Below are 26,831 nucleotides of genomic sequence, written 5' to 3'. Positions count from 1 at the left end.
TTTGTTTTAGATTAGGGTTTGGGCTATCTTAAAAGAGCTAAAAGCCCTTTTAAGGGCAATGAAAAAGAGCTGAATGCCCCTTTAAGGACAATGCCTATACAAATGCCCTTTTCAGGGTAATGGGTAGCATATGTTTTTTTTTTAGAGTTAGGTTTTTTTATTTTGTGGGGTTGGTTGGGTGATGGGTTTTACTGTTGGGGGTTCTTTGTTTGTTTTTTTTTACAGGTAAAAGAGCTGTTTAACCTAGGGCAATGCCCTACAAAAGGCCCTTTTAAGGGCTATTGGTAGTTTATTGTAGGCTAGGGTTTTTTTTTTATTTTGAGGGGGCTTTTTATTTTTATAGGGCTATTAGATTAGATGTAATTGTTTTTATTTTGGATAAAAAAAAAAATTTCCGTAAATTAAGTGTTTGTTATTTTTTGTACTTTAGAATATTTAATTTTTTTGTAATTTAGTATTTTTTATGTTTTGTAAATGTAGATTTAATTTTTTTAGTAGGGTTAGGTTTTTTTAATTTGTAGTTACTTTAATTTTAGTCTAATAGTTATGTTAGATTAGTTTATAGGGTTTTAAAGGGGTTAATAACTTGTATTAGTGGCGGAGATGTCGGGAGCGGCAGATTAGGGGTTAATAGGTTTATTATAGTGTTTGCGATGCAGGAGGGCCTCGGTTTAGGGGTTAATAGGTAGTTTATGGGTGTTAGTGTGCTTTTTAGCACTTTAGTTATGAGTTTTGTGTAACAGTTTTGTTGCGTAAAACTCATAACTACTGGTCTCAGATGGCAGTACGGATTGTGTCAGTATAGGGTGTAACGCAAGCTTTTTAGCCTTACCGCAAAACTCATAATATCAGTATGTGTACATATGTATTTATGTATTTATATGTGTATACAGTAGGTCTGTAAATAAATATAAACACATATAAATACATAAATACATATGTACACATATATAAGCATATATAATATATATATATATATATACATACATATATATATACACATACATATACATCTTTAGACATGCATGTATCTCAATGTTTAAGCCCTTTACCTGCCTTTTTTTCCCAACAACTGAGATCTCATATATTTGAGCCCTTATAACTTTTGTGTGCAATATTTTTTTTTAAATATTTTGTATTATATAATGTTATTATGAGTGTAACTATACTTTGTAATGTATTTTGATGCGTTTTGTGATACTTTTTTGTTTTGGCAAACAGTTAACCATAGCTCTGAGAATGCAGTAATCGTTCTAGCTTAAATCGCGATTGTGCTCAAGCGATCGTATTTACTTTCAACCCGTATTATGAGCTATAAGCCCGACGAGTGCAAACACCCGCGATAAACCCCTTATCGCTCACGTGCAAAAATTTGCGTTCCACTCGTAATCTGGCCCATAGGGGTAAATTTAACAAGCAGAGGATGCTGCAATCTACCCCCAAAGTTTCCAGCTCGCCAGAAACTGTAAGAACGCTGCTCTTTAAATTGTCCGCCACCTTTTAGGTCTTGGACTGCAATCATCCCGATCCGATCCTGATGATTGACACCCCCTGCTAGCGTCCGATTGGCCATGAATGTGCAGGGGGCGTCATTGCACAAGCATTTCACAAGATATGCTTGTGCAATGTTAAATGCGGACAGCTTTCTATTTTATTTATATTATTATAGGAGAAATATGATTTTAAACAGCTAAGTCCTTTTTGTTGCTACATTAAATATAAAAAAAGTAATTATAAAAAGCTCACAGTTTATCTGCACTGGTCATTTAGAAATACAGTAAATGCTCCTAAATGCACGACAGTGATTTCACCTGAATTTTCCATGTAGAAATTCTGCAAAGCAAATTACAGACCTAATAGCTCTTGTTTTAACAGCAATCTTTATTGAACGTAGCTCCTTATAGTTCTTAAAGGGACATGCCACCCACATTTTTTCTTTTATGATTTAGAAATGCAATTTTAAACATCTTTCTAATTTACTTATATTATCTAAATTGTTTTATTCTCTTGATATTTTTTGATGAAAAGCATATCTAGATATGCTCACTAGCTGCTGATTGGTTGCTGCACATAGAAGCATCGTGTGATTGGCTCACCATGTGCATTGATTTTTCTTCAACTAAGGATATTTAAAAAATGAAGCAAAATAAATAATGAAAGTAAATTGCAATGTTGTTTAAATTTATATTCTCTATATGAATCATGAAAGAAAGATTTTGGGTTTAGTGGCCCTTTAAAGGGATATGAAACCAAACATTATTTCTTTCATGATTCAGCTAGAACATGGTATCTTTTCTTTAAGCAGGGACTTATGCTTAGGCGCTGGTCCATTTCTGGAGCACTATATGGCAGCAGTTTTGCAAGAATGTTATCCATTTGCAAGAATACTATATGGCAGATGCCTACCTAGGTATCTCTTCAACACAGAGGGGCCGAATTATCATTGTCGGGTGGACATGATACGCTGTAGCGTATCATGTCCGCCAGACATCGCTGAATGCCAACAGCATACGCTGTAGGCATTTAACATTGCACAAGCCGTTCTGGTGCAATGCCGCCCTCTGCAGATTTTCCGCTAGCAAGGGGTGTCAATCAGCCTGATCATATAGGATTGGGCGGATTGATGTCCACAGCCTCAGAGGCGGCAGACCAGTTAAGGAGCAGCGGTCTTAAGACCACTGCTTCATAACTGCTGTTTCTGACAAGCCTGAAGGCTCGCGCGGAAACAGGGGCATCAAGGGCTGTTCGTCCCTTGATAAATCGGCCCCAGAATATCAGACTCTCATATGATTCTATAAACAAAAATATCCATATCAGGAAAATAGTGATTGAATATTGAAAATAACATGTATAGGCCTTTACCAAGAGAGATGTATGATGATCCAGGTTCAGAAATAGTTGGTTGGCATGGTCGAGGTGCTGGAGCTGGAGGTCTGTGTACAATGAAAGACCTTCCTCTTTGTATTTCTTCGTCATTACTTCCGTATGGTAGTGCCATATATATACTATTGTCAGGAGACGCACAGCTGTATGGATCTTCCTCCTCAATGTTATATTCATTTTCTTCATCAATTTGCTCACCCTGATCATCCCACAAAATATTTTCATGGCTATCTTCCTTTCTTCTTTCTGGGAAAACACACACATATATATATATTTATTTAATATGTTTTAAAGATATAACTTTCTATATGTTTATAGTCTTTGTTTGCATAAACAATCCCCATGCTTTTTTTCTAGGCAATGCTCTTGTATGAAAGATAAAATTGAAGTAATTTGTATCTTAGTATTTCATTACAGCTATTTTATATTTTATTGAATAGCACACTGTATAATTTTACTTTGTATTTCCAATGTGTCATAAAAAGCAACAGGGAACCTTTTAAAAACATGCCTGAATAGATATTAGCTGGTACATTAGAAAATAAACTAAATGAAAGAGTTAGTTGGAACAAGCCATTGTTACTTAAACAGACAATTACTGACATTTTGCTACAAAAAATCATACGGCTAGAGTACGAGTTGTGCGTTAGGTTTAAAAAGCAGCGTTAAGAGGTCCTAACGCTGCTTTTTAACACCCGCTGGTATTACGAGTCTTGCAGGTACAGGTGTACCGCTCACTTTTTTGGCCAGACTTTGAAATACCGCAAATCCACTTACGTAAATTGCGTATCCTCTTTTTTCAATGGGACTTGCATAGCGCCGGTATTACGAGTCTGACAAAAAGTAAGCGGTAGACCCTCTCCTGTCAAGACTGGTACCGCATTTTAAAGTCAGTAGTTAAGAGTTTTACACTACAACGCCGTAGCATAAAACTCTTAACTAAAGTGCTAAAAAGTACACTAACACCCATAAACTACCTATTAACCCCTAAACCGAGGCCCTCCCGCATTGCAAACAATAAAATAAACATTTTAACCCCTAATCTGCCGAACCGGACATCGCCGCCACTATAATAAACATATTAACCCCTAAACTGCCACACTCCCGCCTCGCTAACATTATTTAAATATTATTAACCCCTAATCTGCCGTCCCTAACATCGCCGACACCTACCTACATTTATTAACCCCTAATCTGCCGCCCCCAACGTCGCCGCCACTATACTAAAGTCATTAACCCCTAAATCTAAGTCTAACCCTAACCCTAACACCCCCTAATTTAAATATAATTAAAATACATTTAAATAAAAATTCCTATCATTAACTAAATAATTCCTATTTAAAACTAAGTACTTACCTATAAAATAAACCCTAAGATAGCTACAATATAACTTATTGTTACATTGTATCTAACTTAGGGTTTATTTTTATTTTACAGGCAAGTTTGTATTTATTTTAACTAGGTAGAATAGTTATTAAATAGTTATTAACTATTTAATAACTACCTAGTTAAAATAAATACAAAGTTACCTGTAAAATAAAACCTAACCTAAGTTACAATTACACCTAACACTACACTATAATTAAATTATTTCCCTAAATTAAATACAATTAAATACAATTAAAGAAAATTATCTAAAGTACAAAACCCCCCCACTAAATTACAGAAAATAATAAACAAATTACAAGATTTTTAAACTAATTACACCTAATCTAACCCCCCGAACAAAAAATAAATAAAATAAAAGGGCCTTTTGCGGGGCATTGCACCAAAGTAATCAGCTCTTTTACCTGTAAAAAAATTACAAATCCCGTCCAACATTAAATCACACCGCTCACACAACCAACCCTACTCTAAAACCCACCCAATACCCCCTTAAAAAAAATCTAACACTAACCCCTTGAAGATCACCTTCCCGGGAGAAGTCTTTATCCAACCGGGCCGAAGTCCTCAACAAAGCCAGGAGAAGTCTTCATCCAAGCTGGGCGAAGTGGTCCTCCAGACGGGCAGAAGTCTTCATCCAGACGGCATCTTCTATCTTCATCCATCCGGCGCGTAGCGGGTCCATCTTCAAGACATCCGACGCGGAGCATCCTCTTCTGATGACGGCTAAGACTGAATGAAGGTTCCTTTAAATTACGTCATCTAAGATGGCGTCCCTTCAATTCCGATTGGCTGATAGAATTCTATCAGCCAATCGGAATTAAGGTAGAAAAAATCCTATTGGCTGATTCCATCAGCCTATAGGATTGAGCTCGCATTCTATTGGCTGATTGGAACAGCCAATAGAATGCCAGCTCAATCCTATTGGCTGATTGCATCAGCCAATAAGAGTTTTTTCTACCTTTATTCCGATTGGCTGATAGAATTCTATCAACCAATCGGAATTGAAGGGACGCTATCTTGGATGACGTCATTTAAAGGAACCTTCATTCAGTCTTAGCCGTCGGATGAAGAGGATGCTCTGCGTCGGATGTCTTGAAGATAAACCCACTCCGCACCGGATGGATGAAGATAGAAGATGCCATCTGGATGCCCGTCTGGAGGACCACTTTGCCCGGCTTGGATGAAGACTTCTCCCTACTTCGTTGAGGACTTCGACCCGGTTGGATGAAGACTTCTCCCGGTAAGGTGATCTTCAAGGGGTTAGTGTTAGGTTTTTTAAGGGGGTATTGGGTGGGTTTCAAAGTAGGGTTGGTTGTGTAAGTGGTGGGTTTTAATGTTGGGGGGGATTTGAAATTTTTTTTACAGGTAAAAGAGCTGATTACTTTGGGGCAATGCCCCGCAAAAGGCCCTTTTAAGGGCTATTTGTAATTTAGTGTAGGGTAGGACTTTTTTTATTTTGGGGGGGAGGGGTTTATTTTGTTAGGGGGATTAGATTAGGTGCAATTAGTTTAAAAATCTTGCAATTTGTTCATTATTTTCTGTAATTTAGTGGGGTGGGGGTTTGTACTTTTGATAATTTTATTTAATTGTATTTAATTTAGGGAAATAATTTAATTATAGTGTAGTGTTAGGTGTAATTGTAATTATGCTAGGTTTTATTTTACAGGTAACTTTGTATTTATTTTAACTAGGTAGTTATTAAATAGTTAATAACTATTTAATAACTATTCTACCTAGTTAAAATAAATACAAACTTGTCTGTAAAATAAAAATAAAACCTAAGCTAGCTACAATGTAACTATTAGTTATATTGTAGCTAGCTTAGGGTTTATTTTATAGGTAAGTATTTAGTTTTAAAAAGGAATAATTTTGGTAATGATAGTAATATTTATTTAGATTTATTGTAATTATATTTAAGTTATGGGGTGTTAGGTTTAGGGTAAGACTTAGGTTTAGGGGTTAATACATTTAGTATAGTGACGTCGACGTTGGGTGCGGCAGATTAGGGGTTAATAAATGTAGGTAGGTGGCGGCGATGTTAGGTCCGACAGATTAGTGGTTAATAATATTTAACTAATGTTTGTGAGGCGGGAGTGCGGCGGTTTAAGGGTTAATATGTTTATTATAGTGGCGGCGACGTTGGAGGCGGCAGATTAAGGGTAAATAAGTGTAGGTAGGTGGCAGCGACATTGGGGGCAGCAGAGTAGGGGTTAATAAATATAATGTAGGGTTCGGCGATGTTGGGGGCAGCAGATTAGGGGTTCATAAGTATAATGTAGGTGGCGGCGGTGTCCGCAGTGGCAGATTAGGGGTTAATAATTATAATGTAGGTGTCGGCGATGTCGGGGGTGGCAGATTAGGGGTTAATAAGTGTAGGGTTAGGGGTGTTTAGACTCGGGTTCATGTTAGGGTGTTAGGTGTAGACATAAATTTTATTTATGTTACTGAGTTTTACGCTGCTTTTTTGCAGGTGTTAGACTTTTTTTCAGCAGGCTCTCCCCGTTGATTCCTATGGGGAAATCGTTCACGAGCACGTTACACCAGCTCACCGCTGACTTAAGCAGCGCTGGTATTGGAGTGCGGTAATGAGCAAAATTTTGCTCAACGCTCACTTCTAGTCTTTTAGCGACGGGTTTGTAAAACTTGTAATACCAGCGCTGTAGGTAAGTGACCGGTGAGCATAAACTGCTCGTTAGCACCGCATAGCCTCTAACGCAAAACTCGTAATCTCGGTGATATTGCTTTTATGACACCATGGCATCTATTTATTAAGCTGTGGAAGTAGAATTGGAGATAAATATAAAGTTTATATAACTACACCTACAATTTTATATTTATATTTATCTCTTGTAACTGTTTCCTGGGGAAGAAACGTTTTTCAGGTGCATTATTCCCTGCTGCCACAGATATTATACATTTCACTTCTTTTCTCTGAAGTAGAATTGGAGGTCTTTGAGTCGTAAGACCACTACTTCCTCACAACTTTACATATCTTGACTTAGCCATCCAGGATGATTGACAAGCCCTGCCTGCACAAAATTGGCTTGAAAGAGCAGGATGCAGGGCTGCACAATAATTTTTTGGGGGGAGAATAGGAACCCTGTCTCCTCATTGATTAATAGGGCCTAGCTTATCAAATCTAAGCTTCTTTGCTTCTAGCAATGGATGGCATGTATCACTTTAGCAGCCCACATTCCAATCCATCAGATTTGCCATGCAGAGAGCCTCACCTATTTTAACATGCTTTACACATTTGAAACCATTTAAATCATTTTGAAAATCCTGCGATAGCCCATTTATCAAAAGGTTTTAAAGTCCACATGATAACGCTCCCTATGCCTTACATGGAACCATTCTACAGCCATATTCCAGTCCATAAGAAGACAACTTTTTCAGCAGTTTTTCCAAGTGCTTTGAACATTTCAAATTCTACATCTCTGACTTCTTGAATAGCCAAATAGTTCAAGCAGCACATCTTGGCTTGTACCCCCCCTCCATTTTCTTTAGATATGTGCAATTCGTTTTGGATCGATTCGGAAATTTGGAAAATTCGGCAAATTTGGATTTCCGAATTAAAATACTGCCGAATTTACAGAATAAATTTGAATTAGTTTGGATTTATTCGGTAAATTCGGATGGCCATGGATTACACTAGTATTGTACAGTATATTAGGTTATATCACTCTGCTATGGGTTACACCTAATATACAGTACATAATACTAGTCTAATACACAGCACACATACCGAAATTCTGAATTTCCGAACCGAATCCAAATGAATTTTTTCGAATCCGAATGAATCCGAAATGAATCCGAAACAAATTCATTCAAAGTTTTCCGAATTCGAATCGATCCGAAACGAAATTCGAAAAACTCCGAATTGATCCGAACCGAGCCAAAACGAATTTTTCGATCATGCACATATCTAATTTTCTTTAATACTGAAAGTATAATCACAATTATATAAAATAATAATTACACACAATAGAAATTTAATCATTTATGGAAACATATTAAAAAGACAGTAAACACCTTGGGGATGAATTATCAAGCTCCGAATGGAGCTTGCTGCCCCTGTTTCCGCGCGAGCCTTCAGGCTCACCGGAAACAGAAGTTATGAAGCAGTTATAACTTGTCCACTGCCTCTGAGGCTGTGGACTTCAATCTGCATGATCATATACAATCGGGCTGACACCCGATTGGCCGCAAATCTGCAGGGGGCGGCATTGAACAAGCAGTTCACCAGAACTGCTTGTCCAATGATAAATGTCGACATTGTATCATTTCTGTCCGCACTTTAGTAAATCGGCCCCTTTGTAATTACAAGATTTTTTTCCAGACTTGAGTGAGTTTGCAAAAATGTTGATTGGAATAAATACTTTTTTGCTGCAGATGTTTAATTTATGTGTAAAAGTGCTAAGCTCTGCAGAAGCTAATTAATTAGAGACAGATATGTTTGTGAATCCTGTAATGTGCTCTACCTGTTGTCAGAATTAGAAAAATCTTAATTTTCATGCTTAAATTACAGGTAAAGAAGGCAAAATAAAAGTTTATTGCAAATCTGGTTTACCACACGTAAACATTTTATATTACAGACTTACAATGTTTACTGTCCCTTTTAGCATATTTTGCTTTCACTTTGGTTGGGTTTCTTTCACTTCCATGCAGGTCTATGAAATTCCTTGTGAAAAAAAAAATCCCATAATAACCTGTGATAGTCAAGTTTCCTATAGCTTTTAAAAAATGTTTTCATTTGTTTAACTCAATTGTATTTTTATTTTGTTTACTAATGCAAATGGAAACCCTTTATTGAATTGACATGCCTTTGAAAGCTTCCACACAATGTATTTGGTTGGGAATTCTGAATGGGGGGGCAGTGTTTGGTTGCTAAGGCAACAACCAGAAAAGGGAGGCAGGAGAAACTCCAGAGGCTAGGATAAACTCTGGAGCATTTCTGGAACATTGCTTTTATTTTTAAAAGACTAACACATTTTGGGTCCGAATTATTAAAGTCTGGCAGACATGATACTATGTAGAGTATCATGTCCGCCATACATCACTGAATGTGGGCAGCATACACTGTCGGCATTCAGCATTGCACAAGCAGTTCTAGTGAACTGCTTGTGCAATGCTGCCCTCTGCAGATTTGTGCCAATCGGCCGCTAGCAGTGGGTGTCAATCAATTATTTGATCAGGTTAATTTCTGTATGCCGCTCAGAGGATCCAGTTAAGGAGCAGTGGTCTTAAGACCGCTGCTTCTTAACTCTTGTTTCCGGCGAGACTGAAGGCTTGCCCAGAAACAGGGCAAGTTGGCCCCATTCAGGGCATAGTAAATCAGCCCCATTGTCTGCATTAGATAAGCTTTTATTTCTTAGATTCTGACCCATTTTTATTTTCAGAATTATGAAGTGTAAACAATATGGCCTAGGTTAAAAGTGAAATCCAATCAATAGCTCAGGGTGCGCTATCCATATTGTGACCTTGTGCTAAGAGTAGCGCACAATCTGGTGTTACAAGTGAATGGTAAAAAAGGTTTAAAAAAGAATCTTAATGGAGCTGACATTTTTTTACAGCTGGGGATGATATTATTGCTTATATACAAGTGGTGAGTTAGCTGGAAAATGTAGTCCACTTGGAGACCTGAAGTCAAGTGTTAAGGCTAGAAAATTTGCATAACACAACATATGCATAGTATAATAAAATAAAGAATATCACTCATATTTATAGATATGAAATGTAATATATAGGTTTATTATTTAAATAAAAATTCTAACTGATTTAAAGGGATATGATAAACGAGAAGGTATTGAACTGGGAAGGGCTTAAAGGTTTATATGTAACTGTGTATATTCCTATGTGTATAGATATACTTGTGTATGTATATATTTGTATATATGTATATGTGCTCTCTCTATATATATGCGCATATATTTACACACATACAAATACACACACATACAAATACGCATTTGAGCCCCTCCCAGTCTAATATCTTGTCATATACCATATAGATTTAAATCCCTTTAAAACATGTATTGCAATAAAAACATAGTTTAAGACATAGTAAAGAACTTTGCTATTTGACCTTCTGCTTAGCGCACCTTAGGCTTAGAGAAACTTCAGCTTCATCCACTCAAGCAATAGTCTAAATTAGTTTTTCAGCACGCCCCCATTAGAGGTCTATTATCTGAGGAATTTAGTGCAGCACACTATCTGACAGCCGGCTATTAGTGTGTCCTAAGCTTTTGCTGCAGTGCAGTTTCAACTTGTAAAATTTTGTGTTTCACTTGTAATCTAGGCCTATAGCTTCAAACCCGTAAAATATTCAATAGCCCTGGTCATTAGCTTTCTTGATCTGAGGTGGATTTGACTGAGACTAATCTGCAACTGCTACATTTTCCCAATCCATGCAATTTTGTTACATTTCATGGCGACCTAAGATTTGCAAAGAATGTCTATGGTCAGAAATTAAATTGTTTTTCAAACGCTCAATTATTTTCCCTGCAAGATTATTTCCTATATTTAAAAACATAAATGTAAAATACCTACAAAAATATGTGTATAAGGGTACGAACATATTGATAGATGTGATTTTACCTTGAGACATGTAAGATGCTTCAGTCTCTGCAACTAGTCCTGACTGAGACACTGAAGCAGGGGATCTATTTAATATGAAAGATTTCATCTCTCTTTGTGAATATTTATAATCTTTTTCACTGTCATAGTTAGGAGATTCTGTGTACACATTTTCATCAACAGATGTCCATGTATATGGATCTTCCTCAAAGTATTCAGCAGTTTCATTCCATTCAATATCTTCACTGTAATTTTCTTCTCTTCCCTCAGCTGCAAAAAATATTTTGCAAATAATTTTAGAAATATTTTTATTCCCATAAAGGGGCGTGACAGTCAAGGTTTGCAATAATTTTTGTAGCAATGTTATACATATAAGGACAGATTATAAGTGGAGTGGTATTTAACACTCCCGCACGCTCGCTAACTCCACTAGAAGTAAGCTTTTTGTGCGTGTTGGGTAGCGCTTGTATTACAAGTTGAAAGTAAAACGTTTTCGCTCGTACACTAACCGAAGTTAGGATGTAGCGAACGGGTTCACATATTACCCCATAGAAGTCAATGGAGCAAAAAACTGGAAAAAACACCTACTCGTGTGCAAACCCAATCGCATTTTCTCAAGTACGCTAACTGTACATGAACATATGAATATTTCACATTTCAATGTTCACATAGCAGAATATGTTTTGTTTATTCATAAATAAATATTTCTACATATGCTTGATGTTTTTTTGGTAAAATATATATCTATACCTATATATATTTATATATATCTATACCTATATAACATATTCTGCTATGTACAGAAGATTGGAATGTGTAATATTTACAATAAATACAGTATAACACTTTATTAAATGTGAATATTGCATAAATATGCTTTTACATGTTTTCATCTACTTAACTGCAAAGAGCTCCAATGCACTTATATATATGTCTATATATGTATTTATATGTGTATATATGTCTGTTAATACATATATACACACATATAGACATAAGATATATATATATATAAATCAAACCACTGCACTCCCTTGCTGTGCAAATCCGCAGGTGCTCAGTCCATAGAAATAGACACACTGTATAGTAAACCAGGAACTCTTGCTATTATAGGGTACAATCCGGTATTCCCAACATTTCGGTCCTCACATTGGACCTTTGTCAAGGGTACAAATCTGTCATAACAGTACACAGGTAATCACAAAAAGTTCTACTTACATATTTACAATGTCACACATAGAAACACAGAACAAATTATCAAACCGGAAGTGATGTCATACCTGATCCGGGTCCGGCTATCACATACTTCCCCTTCATTAACCAAAGACTTAAAGTCTTTGTTTCCATGGCCTCAACTTATCAAAGGTCTTGGGGACCTGATCCGACACTGCGGATCAGGTCTGCAAGAGCTCGCTAAATGCGGAGAGCAATACGCTCTCCGCATTTAAGATTGCACCAGCAGCTCACAAGAGCTGCTGGTGCAACACCGCCCGCTGCTGACTCACGGCCAATCGGCCGCCAGCAGGGAGGTGTCAATCAACCCGATCATATTCGATCGGGTTGATTTCCGGCGATTCCTGTCCGCCTGCTCAGAGCAGGCAGACAGGGTTATGGAGCAGCGGTCTTTAGACCGCTGCTTCATAAGTTGTGTTTCTGGCGAGTCTGAAGACTTGCCAGAAACATGGCACTTCAAGCTCCATACGGAGCTTGATAAATAGGCCTGAATGTGTGACATTGTAAATATGTAAGTAGAACTTTTCGTGATTACCTGTGTACTGTTATGACAGATTTGTACCCTTGACAAAGGTCCAATGTGAGGAACGAAACGTTGGGAATACCGGATTGTACCGGATAATAAAGAATTTATTCGAATTAAGCAAGAGTGCCTGGTTTACTATACAGTGTGTATATATATATATATATATATATATATATATATATATATATATAAAGGAGAGTGCACCTGCCAGGATTTTTCAGAATTTTTATTCCAAATATGTGAACGTTTTTGGGGGATTAGCCCCTTCCTGAGACATACAAAATTACAATGTGAATAAACCCACACCGGACACCCTTATGTAAGGTTGGCCAACCAATCACTTGCTCTCCAGAATAGGGTGTCACCCACAAAGTGATGTCACCCCTCTAGCAACGAATGAGGCTGGCCCAAAATAAAAGGCAATGTGAACAGCAGGACCATATGCAGTGTACACCTGGGTAAATTGGGTTAAGCCCATAGAAAAAATCAGCTAAGCACAAAGACAAAACTTAAGGCACAAGAGAAAACACAGGAAAGCACATAGGTAAAGTTAAGGACATAGGTAAAATAAATGTTAAGCAAATAGGTAAAATTAAAGATAAATGTAGTGCACATAGGTAACAATAAATGCATAGGAACAATTCAACCCAAATTGTCCATATGAACAGAGCAGACATGCCAAATATGTATACATATGTGTATAGGAAGCCTAATGGGGGAAAAAAAGCAAAATAATGACAATATACAGTATACTAAACAGTATAGTAACCAAAAGCCTCCAATCATAATCGCATAGTCACTCTGTTATAGCCAAGCCTCATAGAGCAGAAAATGTCAACATAGAGCAAAAGCCATATATCAGACCTTATCTTATTGTTAACTCTTTGAGTATCATGAATGTGTTTGCTTATCATGCCCATTAGATAGCCCCTGTTTTATTAATAGAAATTCATCTTTTATTAATAGAAATTCATCTTTTGCTCTATGAGGCTTGGCTATAATGGAGTGACTATGTGATTATGATTGGAGGCTTTTTTAACACTGCTTTATAACTTATTCTATGGTATTTCCCCCATCTAAACTGCTGTCTCTTCCTGGATCTTTTTTAACACTGCTTTATAACTTATACTGTGGTATGTCCCCCATCTAAACTCAAGACCTGTCAGACTACTTTTTAAACAAAACACGTTCCATCCGAAGCAACATCCCAGCACCAACCTGCAATATTCCATCAACAGGCCCAGTTACTCCCTCTGCCACCCTCTGCATCTTCCATCCAGCCACTGAGAATGAAGTTTCCTCCTTACTATCTTCCTTACGCCTCACTACCTACCCGCATGACCCTATTCCTTCCCATCTAATACCCTCCCTATCTTCCAACCTCACTCCTGCTCTTGCCCACATCTTCAACCTATCTCTCTCTACCGGCTCATTCCCATCTTCTTTCAAACACGGAAAAGTAACTCCCATACTCAGAAAACCCTCCCTTGACCCTAATTATCCTGAAAGCTACCGCCCCATATAACTGCTTCCACTAACATCAAAACTCCTTGAAAAACTAGTTTACAATCGCCTAACCCACTTCCTGACCACCAACTCCTTGCTTGACCCCCTGCTATCCGGATTCCGCCCCAAACAGTCAACTGAGACTGCCCTTAACAAGATTACTAACGATCTTCTCTCTGCTAAAAATATTGGCCACTACTTTATACTCATCTTACTTGACCTCTCAGCTGCCTTCGACACAGTTGACCACCCCCTCCTCCTACAGACCCTTAGCTCTTTTTGCCTCTGTGACACTACTATTTCTTTCTTGCAGGTCTTTTTCTGTGTCATTTTCTGGGGACTCCTCCTCTCCAATGCCTCTGTCTGTTGGAGTACCTCAAGGATCTGTTCTGGGTCCTTTACTCTTCTCCATTTATAATTTTTCGCTGAGTAAACTTATCAACAGTTATGGCTTCAAATTTCACCTCTATGCTGATGACTCCCAGATCTACCTCTCCACCCCTGCTCTCTCTCCCTCTGTCCTTTCTCATGCCAGCGACTGCTTATCTGGTATTTCTTCCTGGATGGCCTCTCACCACCTAAAGATTAACATGTCCAAGACTGAGCTCCTTCTTATCCCCCCTCAAGCTCTACGCCGACTTGTGACTTCTCTATCCCTGTTGACGGCATCACCATTTCCCCATCACCCCAAGTCCGCTGCCTTGGAGTTACACTTGACTCAAATCTATCCTTCCCCCCCCATATCCAATCACTTTCTACATCCTGCCACAACCATCTACGCAACATTTTCAAGATTAAACCTTTTCTGTGCGCTAACACCACAAAGCAGATAATCCACTCCCTTGTTATTTTCCAACTTGACTCCCTTCAATCCATCCTAAATGCCTCTGCCAGGCTGATCCACATTTCCCGTCGCTCTGTATCTGCTGCACCTCTCTGCAAGTCCCTTCATTGGCTCCCCATACACAGCAGAATAAAATTCTAAATTCTCACCCTTGCATACAAAGCGCTTACCAACACCGCTCCCCTCTACCTATCCTCTCTAATCAACAAGTATACTCCAGCCCACCCCCACCCCACAATGACCTGCTACTTGCATCTGTGACTATCACCTCCTCTCATGCTAGACTGCAGGACTTCTGTCGTGCAGCACCTACCCTCTGAAACACTCTCCCTCGTGCTGTCAGGCTTTGCCCTAATATTTCTTCCTTTAAATGCTCTCTGAAGACTTTTCTGTTTAGAGAAGCCTACCACCCAACTCAATAATATTCCTTTTACCAAACAATATTTCCCTCATCTAACTATGCATTAACATCTTTCTCAATCTTGTAGTCCACACCTCCTGTTTCTCAACCTCCTACCCTCCTAGATTGTAAGTTCCCATGGGAATAGGGCCCTCAATTCCTCCTGTATGTGTTTGTAAATTTTGTCCTGTCTCTTTCAAGTTTTATGTAAATTGTTTTATTTAAATTAATTGTATCCATGGACAGCGCTGTAGAATATGATGGTGCTTCATAAATAAAGTATAATAATATATATATATATATATATATATATATATATACTGTAATTTTTTTTTAAAATAAATACACTATGAAAACGTATGTGAATGTATTTCATACTAGAGATGAGCATTTGTTTAATTTTCACGAAATTTACAGAAAACTAAGAAATACTGATGAAATTCATAATTATTAATTCATTTTCTTCTAATTGCCTTTAGGGGGTTAAATAACTTACCTGTAGCAGGCACTGGTATCCGCCACCCTAAACCTCCTTTTAGTGTGGCCCGGGGCTCTGAGAAGGATCGGGATTAGTGTGGCTCTCCAGTGCGCTAGATTTATGTATAATACTACAGGTTAACTTTTTCACCTGTATCAAATAAACATTTACATTTGTTTAATGAAAACAAATGTAAATGTACCACAAATATTCAGCATTTGTTTCATTTTTAAGTATACGAATATTGAATATTTGTAGAGCATTTACATTAGTTTTCGTTTAACACATTTTTTGCCGCTACACAAGTCTATTTCATATATACAGGTGGCCCTCGTTTTACAACGGTTCAATTTACACCGTTTCAGAATAACAACCTTTTTTTCCAGTCATGTGACTGCTTTTGAAAAGCATTGAGAAGCAGTGCATGTACTAAACACTGTGCATCATTTAACAATTAAATTGCAATTGTTGAAAAATAATACCTTGAGAAATGTGTGTTGTTTCATCAGCTTGGTATGGAAAAAAACATGGTTCTGAAGTTAAATCTCTATGTACAGTAGATGCTTTTTCTTCTCTTTTTGGTTCAAATATTAAGTACAAATTATCATCAGTGGAAGCAAATACAAATTGCTGAGTCTGATCTTCATTTGTTTCCTCAGTCATCTCATCCAGCTCATTCCATGAAATAGTTTCATGAATTCTTTCTACATTTTTGTCTCTTTCCTCTGTGGTTAAAAAAAATATTTGTGACAGTATGATTAACATGTTGTTATTCATTAATTGTGGAATTTAACATTGTAATAAAAACAAACACATAGGGCCCCTTGTAATATCTGACAGACAAACAAGGTACCCAACTAGGGAACTTGTCTGCCCAGCTTTGTGGATCGTGAGCAGCAGATGCTGTTTATCCACTACCCACAGTTATCATTGCACTTGGATTTGAGTTTTTTTTTTCTCATTTTTTGTAGCAAAAAGATTTTTACTTTCTTGAATACACTGGCTAAGCACATCTGAGCATGCCTGCAATGCGTTAGATTTCTTTGGTAATGCCAGACTTATCAACAATGCATACTGACCGACTGTTGAATAAATCATCCTGTGTATTCTAAGTACCTGGGGGTTGAGTTTCTTGTTTTCTATGCTTTTTAAACCAGGTTCTGCCTGTCATGCCCCAAAATCCCATGTATTGTTGCAACAAGTTCCCATGGTAATGTCTCAGCCTGGTATTAAACCATGATCTCTAGCGTGCTGAACTTTTGCTCTGCACATGTGCTTTATTGGATTTTAAGCTTGTTACTTGGGTTACCATGTGTTTTATTTTTATTTTTCTGTAGCTTCACCTATCTGCATCTGCAGATCATTTTCACTCTCCTGCAGCCAATTTAAAGCCAATCCATTCCTGCAGACCTTGCCCATTTATAGAACCTTGTACTCTGGGTGTGCTGATACTGTTTGCTGTCTGTTATATTCTGACCTGGCTTTATTTTTGACAACTCTTTTTGCCCTTCTTTGACCTTTTTGCCTTTTGACTGACCTTGCCTACTGCCTCCTGATTTTGTACCACTTTTGGCTGATTTGATCTGACCTCCTTCATGTTTTTAACTATGTGTATTGCCAGCTGCTTTTGTACCTGATACCCTGATCTGAAACCTGCCCTTGGCTACCTATAGCTACTCCTTTGGCATTTTCCCCAGGGTGAATATCCAGTAACCATTTGCTGGATATCCTCTGATGGTCCTATTGTGAGTCTATTGTGAGTATTTCTGTAACCTGAAAAAGCCTTCATGTAACGCCGACTAGCAGCAAGGATGGTTAGGAAGGGGGAAGTTTGTTACAGGGACTTTGGTGCTTGAAACTGCCCTTTTGCTTCATCTGGATATATAGTAGAGAAAAAGATTGTACATTTTAGAATATCTTAACTATTTAACAGGATGTCCATTATTACTCTACCTTTACAGTGAAAAGTATACATTAAAAAGAAATCATCAATTTCCCCAGCTGTCATGAGAAAACATGATAGAGGATGAAAGAAAAACACATTTTAAACTTTTTATACAACGTAATGGTATACACCAAAAGTTCAATCAAATACCTAAACTGCATATTTTGATTTCTTTCTATTGTCTATATACTAGATTTTCAAACAAGGATACCTGTACTAGATATGTGCATTTCATTTCGTTCCAAATCGGAATTTGGACGAATTTGCCAAATTTGGAGATTCAAATCTATTCAAATTTCCGAATGACCCTAGAAACTACGTAAACTAAACTAATCCGAATGCATTTGTAACAAAAAAATCTGACTTAGTTCGGATTTATTTGTTGCATTCGAATGGCCATGGACTAATCACAATTCAGTATAAAAATTAAATTTAGGGAGATTTAGTGAGATAGAACAGTGAAATAATTCCGTTTGTGTAACTTGGAACCATCTGAATCAACATAACACATACCGAACTTCCAAATTTACTAATTGAATCCCAAACGAATACATCCGAATACATCCAAATTTACTTGAATCCGAAACGGATACATTCAAATGTATCCGAATTCGAATCGACCTTAAATCAAATTAGAAAAAATCCGAAATGAACCGAAATTAATTTTTCCGCTGTGCACATGTCTAACCTGTACCCCTAGGGGTTCACAAAAAATAAACAAAGCGTTTTACAGAACTTTTTTTGTCTTGTTATAGATTCTGATGAGGTAAATAGACAATGGCCCTTTATAAAAGTTGTGCAATTCTTTGTTGAACTGCCCAACCGCTGTTGATAAACTACAGATCTAAACATATTGTTTATTAGATAGGTGCATTCAGAGGTTTCGGATACCTCCGAATGTGGAGGAAGGGGGCCACTCATACTGTTCAGCTATTTTCAGAGCCAAATGTATTCTTGTGAAACTGCAAGACACTAGAATCTGTGCAAATTCAGATCTGAGTGTGTTGCAGTTTCACAGGAATAAATTTGGTTCCAAATATAGCCGAAAGGCATCAGAGGTATCCAAAACCTCCACATGCACATATATTATGTTTATCAATCATTATGGGAGCTTTAGATGGAAGAAAGGGAAATATTACATTCATTAAAAGAAACATACATGTGCTCTATGTATTAGTTCAAATTAAATGTTGACTGTTTGCCTGACACTTTAAGGTTTCTTTGTTTTTTTTTATACAAAAAATAAAATTGTTTTCTTTATAGAATGCAACATTTAAATGTTGATTCTCATTTACTTAAATTTAAATCGATAGGGATCAATATTCAAATAAAATATTCACGTTACATCAGAAAGAGAATACAATTTAAAAAAAGTTTCCAATTTACTTATATTATCAAATGTACTTCTTTCTCATGTTATTCTTTGTTGAAGAGATACCTAGGTAGGTAGCATGCACATGCCTGAAGAACTAAATTTCAGGAAATAGTGCTGCAATCTAGTGCTCTTGCTAATGTATAACATTGTTGCAAAGCTGCTGCAATATAGTGCAGCAGACACGTGCATACTCCTGAGCTTACACCCCTGCTTTTTAACAAAGGATAACAAGAAAACAAAGACAATTAGATAATAGAAATAAATTTGAATGTTATTTGAAATGGGATGGTCTTTCTGAATCATTAAAGAAAAAAATGTGAGTTTTATGTCTCTTTAAATGTTACATCTAATATTAAAATGTTTCAATGTTAACTTTTGTTAAACTGACAGATTTTAATTGTAGAATGAATGTTTAGGGGAACATTTATTCTACCCTATGAATACCCCTTCCTAATAAAGAATTCATTTTCATCTTCATATAATTCTAGGCATTTATTATATTTATAATGTGTGATTGATATTCCATTATAAACCATCAACTAAATAGTTCACAGACAAGTAATTTACAATAATTACACAATTATAATGCGATTCCGAGGTGAATATTCTTGATAAGAGTACAATCCTTTACCTTGATCTACATAACATGCTTCATTATCTTGTCTTGAAAGTAATGATGTTTTCGGGTGCCAATCTCTATTTATAAATGATGATTTTTCACTATTTTCTCTTTCTTTACCGACAGTTTCAAAGACTAAGTACAAATCATCATCAGTCGAAGCAAGCACAAATGTTTCGTCAGAATGTGAGTCTGGTATATTGCAGAAAATATTATCGCGCTCAAAATTGTTGTTGCTCTCGTCTCTTTCCTCTGAAAAAAAGTATTTTAATTTCATGTTATATTTACCAGCTGTCTTAAAGGGACATTATAGTGAAAACATGACATGCTATCAATCATTAGAGCATTTCATTTTATCACTGCAACTCTATGTGTATAATAACCACAAAAGGGGCTAAACAAATAGGTAAATCACAACTTGGGAGCTGCAGAGAACCGCTGGTCTTAAGCAGAAACTCTTGCTGACCCAAGCAAGAGCACTAGTTGCAAGATCCAGATTTGCAGCTAGTGGGGATTAAACACATAGGCCTCTATTTATCAAGCCGTCGACTTTCTTGCTTTAAACGGCACCAATACGCTTGCCTAAGATCGCCAAACATCGCTGCCACGGACCTGAATACGTTCTCCAAAGTTACCAAAAAAGCTGTCAAAAAGCCATGCACCAAGTACGGTGCGATGAGCAGCAGACTGTTGTTAACTGACAGTCATCGATCTTGCTGCTCTTCGGCTTTTTTTCAGCTTTCTTGGTACGCTGTCACTAAACACCCACACTATACTATACAGTTTACCCCCTTATCGCCGCTCCCGGACCCCGCCACACCTAAATAAAGGTATTAACCCCTAAACCGCCACTCCTGGACCCTGCCGCAAATCTAATAAATGTATTAACCCCTAAACGGCTGCTCCCGGAGCCCACCGCAAATCTAATAAATGTATTAACCCCTAATCTTCTGCCCCTATAATGCCGCCACCTACATACATTTATTAACCCCTATCCTGCCACTCCCGGACCCCGCCGCAACTAAATAAAGTGTTTAACCCCCTAAACCGCCGCTCCCGGAGCCCACTGCCACCTACATTATACTTATTAAAGGGACACTGAACCCACATTTTTTCTTTCATGATTCAGATAGAGCATGCAATTTTAAGCCACTTTCTAATTTATTCCTATTATCAAGTTCTCTTGCTATCTTTATTTTAAAAAGAAGACATCTAAGCTTTTTTTTTTCTTCAGAACTCTGGACAGCACTTTTTTATTGGAGGATGAGTTTATCCACCAATCAGCAAGAACAACCCAAGTTGATCACCAAAAATGGGCCAGCATCTAAACTTACTTTCTTGCATTTCAAATAAAGATACCAAGAGAATAAAGAAAATTTGATAATAGGAGTAAATTAGAAAGTTGCTTAAAATGTCATGCTCTATCTGAATCACGAAAGAAAAAATTTGTGTACAGTGTCTCTTTAACCCCTAATCTGCCCCCCCTACACCGCCGCCACCTACATTATATTTATTAACCCCTAATCTGCCCCCCCTACACCGCCGCCACTATATTAAATGTATTAACCCCTAAACCCAAGTCTAACCCTAACACCCCCTAACTTAGATATAATTTAAATAAATATAAATAAATTATTCCTATTTAAAACTAAATACTTACCTATAAAATAAACCCTAAGATAGCTACAATATAACTAATATTTATTTTTAGTTTTAAGACGGACCATAGAGGCCTATTTATCAAGCCGTCAACCACTACGCCGGAATTTGCAGCATAATTGTGGCAACCTTGATTCGACCTATTTATCAAAGCCTACAGACCGGCAAAAGTTGAAATTTGTGACGTAACATACGATCCGCCGGTTTCAATCCGACACAGATCGATGCTTACGTCCTTACAGATGTTCCGAATACAAATTTGTGACTATCTGACACCTTTTGCCATTTATCAAATTTCTAACAGGCACGCTCGCCACTATTCTGGCCCAGCGTACCTGGTTTTCAATCCACCACCCTGGAGGCCGCAGATGCCATAGGAGTCAATGGGAGTCTGAAAGCAGCGAAAGCTTATGTTTGATGCTGCCAGATATCCCATTGATTTCTATGGTAGAAAACACCCTAACATAAGCCCTGAGTCTAAACACCCCTAATCTGCCGCCCCCGACATCGCCGACACCTAAATAAAATGTATTAACCTTTATCTCGCCGCTCCCTGACCCCGCCACAACTGTAAAAAAATTATTAACTCCTATTCCGCTGCTTCCCGACCCCACCGCAACTAAATAAACGTATTAACCCCTATCCCGCCTCTCCTCGACCCCACTGCAACTAAATAAAAGTATTAACCCCTATCCTGCCGCTCCCGGACCCCTCCGCAACTGTAATAAAAGTATTAACCCCTAAACCCCTGGCCTCCCACATCACTACCATTAATTAAACATATTAACCCCTAAACCGCCAACACCCCACATCGCCATAAACTAAATTAAGCTATTAACCCCTAAACCTAGCAACCCGCTAACTTTACATTAAAATTACCTCATCCCTATCTTATAATAAATTTAAACTTACCTTAAGAATTAAATTAAACTATATTAAACTATTAATTAACCTACCCCAACTTTTATACTAAAATTATATTAAACTATATTAAACTATTAATTAACCTACCCCAACTATTATACTAAAATTACATTAAACTATATTAAACTATTAATTAACCTACCCCAACTATTATACTAAAATTACATTAAACTAATAATTAAATTAACTATATTACATATTTAAAAACCTAACCATACTCAAATTATTGAAATCTACAATTAAAAATTACTAAGTTACAAAAAATAAAAACCACTAAGTTACAAAAACAAACAAACCCCAGTATCAAAAATAAAAAAGAATTACACCTAATCTAATAGCCCTATCAAAATAAAAAAGCCCCCCCAAAATAAAAAACCTTAGCCTACAATAAACTACCAATGGCTCTTAAAAGGGCCTTTTGCAGGGCATTGCCCCAAATAAATCAGCTCTTTTACCTGTAAAAAAAATACAAACACCCCCAACAGTAAAACCCACCACCCACACAACCAACACCCCCACATAAAACCCTATCTAAAAATACCTAAGCTTTCCATTTCCCTGAAAAGGGCATTTGTATAGGCATTGCCCTTAAAAGGTCATTTAGCTATTTTACTGCCCAAAGTCCCTAACCTAAAAATAAAACCCACCCAATAAACCCTTTAAAAAAACTAACACTAACCCCCGACGATCCACTTACAGTTTTCGAAGACGGGACGTCCATCCTCATCCAAGCAGCAGAAGTCCTCATCGAAGCCGTAAGAAGTCTTCATCCAAGTGGGCTGAAGTCCTCATCGAAGCCGGCAGAAGTCTTCATCCAGACGGCATCTTCTATCTTTATCCATCAAGAGCGGAGCGGGTCCATCTTCAAGACATCCGGCACGGAGCATCCTCTTCTTCCGATGGTCGCTTTAAGGTACGTCATCCAAGATGGCGTCCCTTACATTCCGATTGACTGATAGAATTCTATCAGCCAATAGGAATTGAAGGGTAAAAAATCCTATTGGCTGTTGCAATCAGCCAATAGGATTGAGCTTTCATCCTATTGGCTGATCCAATCAGCCAATAGGATTGAGCTTGCATTCTATTGGCTGATTGGAATAGCCAATAGAATGCAAGCTCAATCATATTGGCTGATTGGATCAGCCAATAGGATGAAAGCTCAATCCTATTGGCTGATTGCAACAGCCAATAGGATTTTTTACCCTTTAATCTTCCGGCTTCGATGAGGACTTCTGCCGCTTGGATAAGGATGGATGTCCGGTCTTCGAAAACTGTGGATCATCGGGGGTTAGTGTTAGTTTTTTTTTAAGGGTTTATTGGGTGGGTTTTATTTTTAGGTTAGGGACTTTGGGAAGTCAAAGAGCTAAATGCCCTTTTAAGGGCAATGGGGAGCTTAGGTTTTTTAGATGGGTTTTTATTTGGGGGTGTTGGTTGTGTGGGTGGTGGGTTTTACTGTTGGGGGTTGTTTGAATTTTTTTTTACAGGTAAAACAGCTGATTTATTTGGGGCAATGCCTTGCAAAAGGCCCTTTTAAGGGCCATTGGTAGTTTATAGTAGGCTAGGGTTTTTTATTTTGGGGGGCTTTTTATTTTGATAGGGCTATTAGATTAGGTGTAATTCTTTTTTATTTTTGATACTGTGTTTTTTTTGTAACTTAGTAATTTTTTTATTGTAGATTTCAATCATTTGAGTAGGGTTAGGTTTTTAAATATGTAATATAGTTAATTTAATTGGTAGTTTAATGTAATTTTAGTATAATAGTTAGGGTAGGTTAATTAATAGTTTAATATAGTTTAATGTCATTTTAGTATACTAGTTAGGGTAGGTTAATTAATAGTTTAATATAGTTTAATTTAATTCTAAAGGTAAGTTTAAATTTATTATAAGATAGGGATGAGGTAATTTTAATGTAAGTTAGCGGGTTGTTAGGTTTAGGGGTTAATAGCTTAATTTAGTTTATGGCGATGTGGGGTGGTTAAGGGGTTAATAGGTTTATTAAGTGGTAGTGATGTGGGAGGGTTAATACTTTTATTTAGTTGCGGCGGGGTCCGGGAGCAGTGGGATAGGGTTTAACACGTTTATTTAGTTGCGGCGGGGTCCGGGAGCAGTGGAATAGGGGTTAAAATTTTTAGTATAGTGGCAGTGTTTAGTGATAGGGTATATATAAAGTTGGGAAAAAGCCAAATAGCAGGGAGATCAATGACTGTTAGTTAACAACAGTCCGCTGCTCATCACCCCGTACTTGGTGCACGGCTTTTTGTCGGCTTTTTTGATGACCATGGAAATCGTATTCAGGTCCGTGGCCGCGATCTTAGGTAATGTCAGGCAAGCGTATTGGTGCCGGCGAATGCAGCATAGTTGACGGCTTGATAAATAGGCCTCATAGATTTGGGTTGATAGTGATAAAATTACATGCTCTAACTTTTAATGATTTTACTTCACAGCTAAACAATTATAAGATTAATTATACCAAAAATCATCATGGTATCAAACATATTATTAATTAATATCATTATTATTATTATTATTTACACAATTATGTTAATTATTTATTAACAAAGAACTGACAAATTCTGTAGAAGTGGACGCACATGCTCCAGTTAATGTTTTACTGAAAAGTGTGGCCAAAATTATTTTAATATTTTGCCAAATAACACTTCTAACTAAAAAACAGTATTGTTATCTCAATTTAAGTCATTATCAAAAACATTTAGAGTCTATGCTTGATGCCAGATATATTTTGTTATATGCATTTTCTACATCTGATACTGATAACAGCATTGTAATATGGAGGTAAATTTGACATACTGGTGTCCCACTCCCAGAATCCACCCACTGAAGTTCTCTCACACAAAATAATCAATCCCCATTATCATTTTCTCTTTCAAATAAACACTCATTGACAGATGTGTGACTAGACCTCGCTGGGTCCCAGGGCAAAGGCTGTCGCAGAGCCTCACCATTACAATTTTGCCATTTCTGGTTGTTTACAATCAGTTACATAGGAAAAAGAGCATACATCTCTATGAACGTGAGTCATTGTTCCCCTTTGATTAGTCAGTTCCAGATAATATGTGCAGCATTCCTTTACAAATTTTGCGGTTTTTTATTTCCTGTACAGCAACACTGTGGCAGTCATCTTGAAAGCCCTGCAACCTTATTGTATATCCAAATCCATACACTCTCCTTGACTTTTACAGGAACACATGGAAGGGCCAGATATAATGCTAGTCTAGTGTTGTCACTACTGATTGCAGGGCCTCTATAGGGCCCCCTAGAAAAGTAGTCCCAGGCTCAATGGAGACCTCTGAGACCCATGTAGTTAAGCCCCTTATTATGGGTTAATTATCTGTGTTTTTAACCTTGCATAGGTATTGTGGCATTGTCCAGAATATCTTGGCCCCTGTTAAATAATAGGTTGAAAATATTCCCCAGGAAAATTCCACAATCAAACAAAATATGTACATGTGAAAAAAGAGTGAGCGGGGTGGTTTGTCACATGAGACCCTCACAGCTCTGTTGTCCATACATGGTGAACAAGGCACCACTGAAGTTGTTGTTTGTTATTCCCTGGAGAGATTGAGGATTTGTGAGCAGTTGAACTAACATGGTTAAAGTACACATTTAGTTATAAGTAGGCTGTCCTGGTTTGAAGAGGTTTTTCAGTGGCTTGTGATATTTGGCTACCAATGTGACTGAAAGAGAACAGGGAGATTTGGCATGATGTATCAGTTTGTGTGGCCGCCTAGCTTCACTTTAGCAGCACTATCTGCTTTCAGTTGATGAAGAATAGTGGATTTTAAGAATCCCAAAGGAGCAGTGATGTAACACACTCATTGCTTATTCAGTTGGAATCTAACTACCAAGTCACTTTCAAACTCATCAGTTCAGCTCTGCACAGCATAGTTACATGTCTGTCAGATGTTCCCTTTTACAAACAGCACCAGTTCACCCTCTGTATGCATGTCTGGTTATGCAAATACAAACCTATTTGGCTATGTGGAGGTGTCCTAATGCTTTCCTTCTCGAAGTATATATTATTTTACAATATCAGAGATCCCTACTGTCCTGGATATTCTCACAGCTTGGAAGCTCTGCTCAATTTCACTCCCACACTTTTTCCTATCAGGGGAAATGTTCTGGTTGGGCATGTTGTGGGCGGAGCCAGACAGTGCCCAAACCCATCTGCAGTGCATCAATTGCCCACTACTTTTTTTGTGGCTCTGCAATCAAAACACTGGCGAAACACTCACATGTCACTCACACTTTCCTGAATTGTGATATACTGACTTCTTTTAGATGCATAACAGCATTTGTGTTACCAATAAAACCCTTTCCAGAAATATATATTACTGGTTATTTCTAGAATGATGAGTAACTTGGCAACAATTTAAACATTCATCTCTAACAAATAAATATGTCTTAACAGAAACGTTTCAGCTCAAATAGAGGCTGACACAAAACATTATGAGATTTT

At 37.4% G+C, this 26,831-nt stretch overlaps 1 protein-coding gene across 1 annotated transcript in view; it reads right to left on the bottom strand.

Moving 5' to 3' along the window:
- Nucleotides 1-26,831, bottom strand: part of LOC128649929 (B-cell scaffold protein with ankyrin repeats-like) — an 896,039-nt gene that overhangs the window by 233,827 nt on the left and 635,381 nt on the right. The window contains exons 8-11 of the mRNA XM_053703492.1: nt 19,784-20,023; nt 16,315-16,557; nt 10,867-11,115; nt 2,863-3,129 (exon numbers count right to left, since the gene is read on the bottom strand). Of these exons, the coding sequence (XP_053559467.1) occupies nt 2,863-3,129; nt 10,867-11,115; nt 16,315-16,557; nt 19,784-20,023 (999 nt within the window). The remainder of the gene's footprint in view (nt 1-2,862; nt 3,130-10,866; nt 11,116-16,314; nt 16,558-19,783; nt 20,024-26,831) is intronic.

Source organism: Bombina bombina, chromosome 2, assembly GCF_027579735.1.
Source record: "Bombina bombina isolate aBomBom1 chromosome 2, aBomBom1.pri, whole genome shotgun sequence".
NCBI classification, from domain to species: Eukaryota; Metazoa; Chordata; class Amphibia; order Anura; family Bombinatoridae; genus Bombina; species Bombina bombina.
This window is presented reverse-complemented; position numbering and strand designations above follow the sequence as displayed.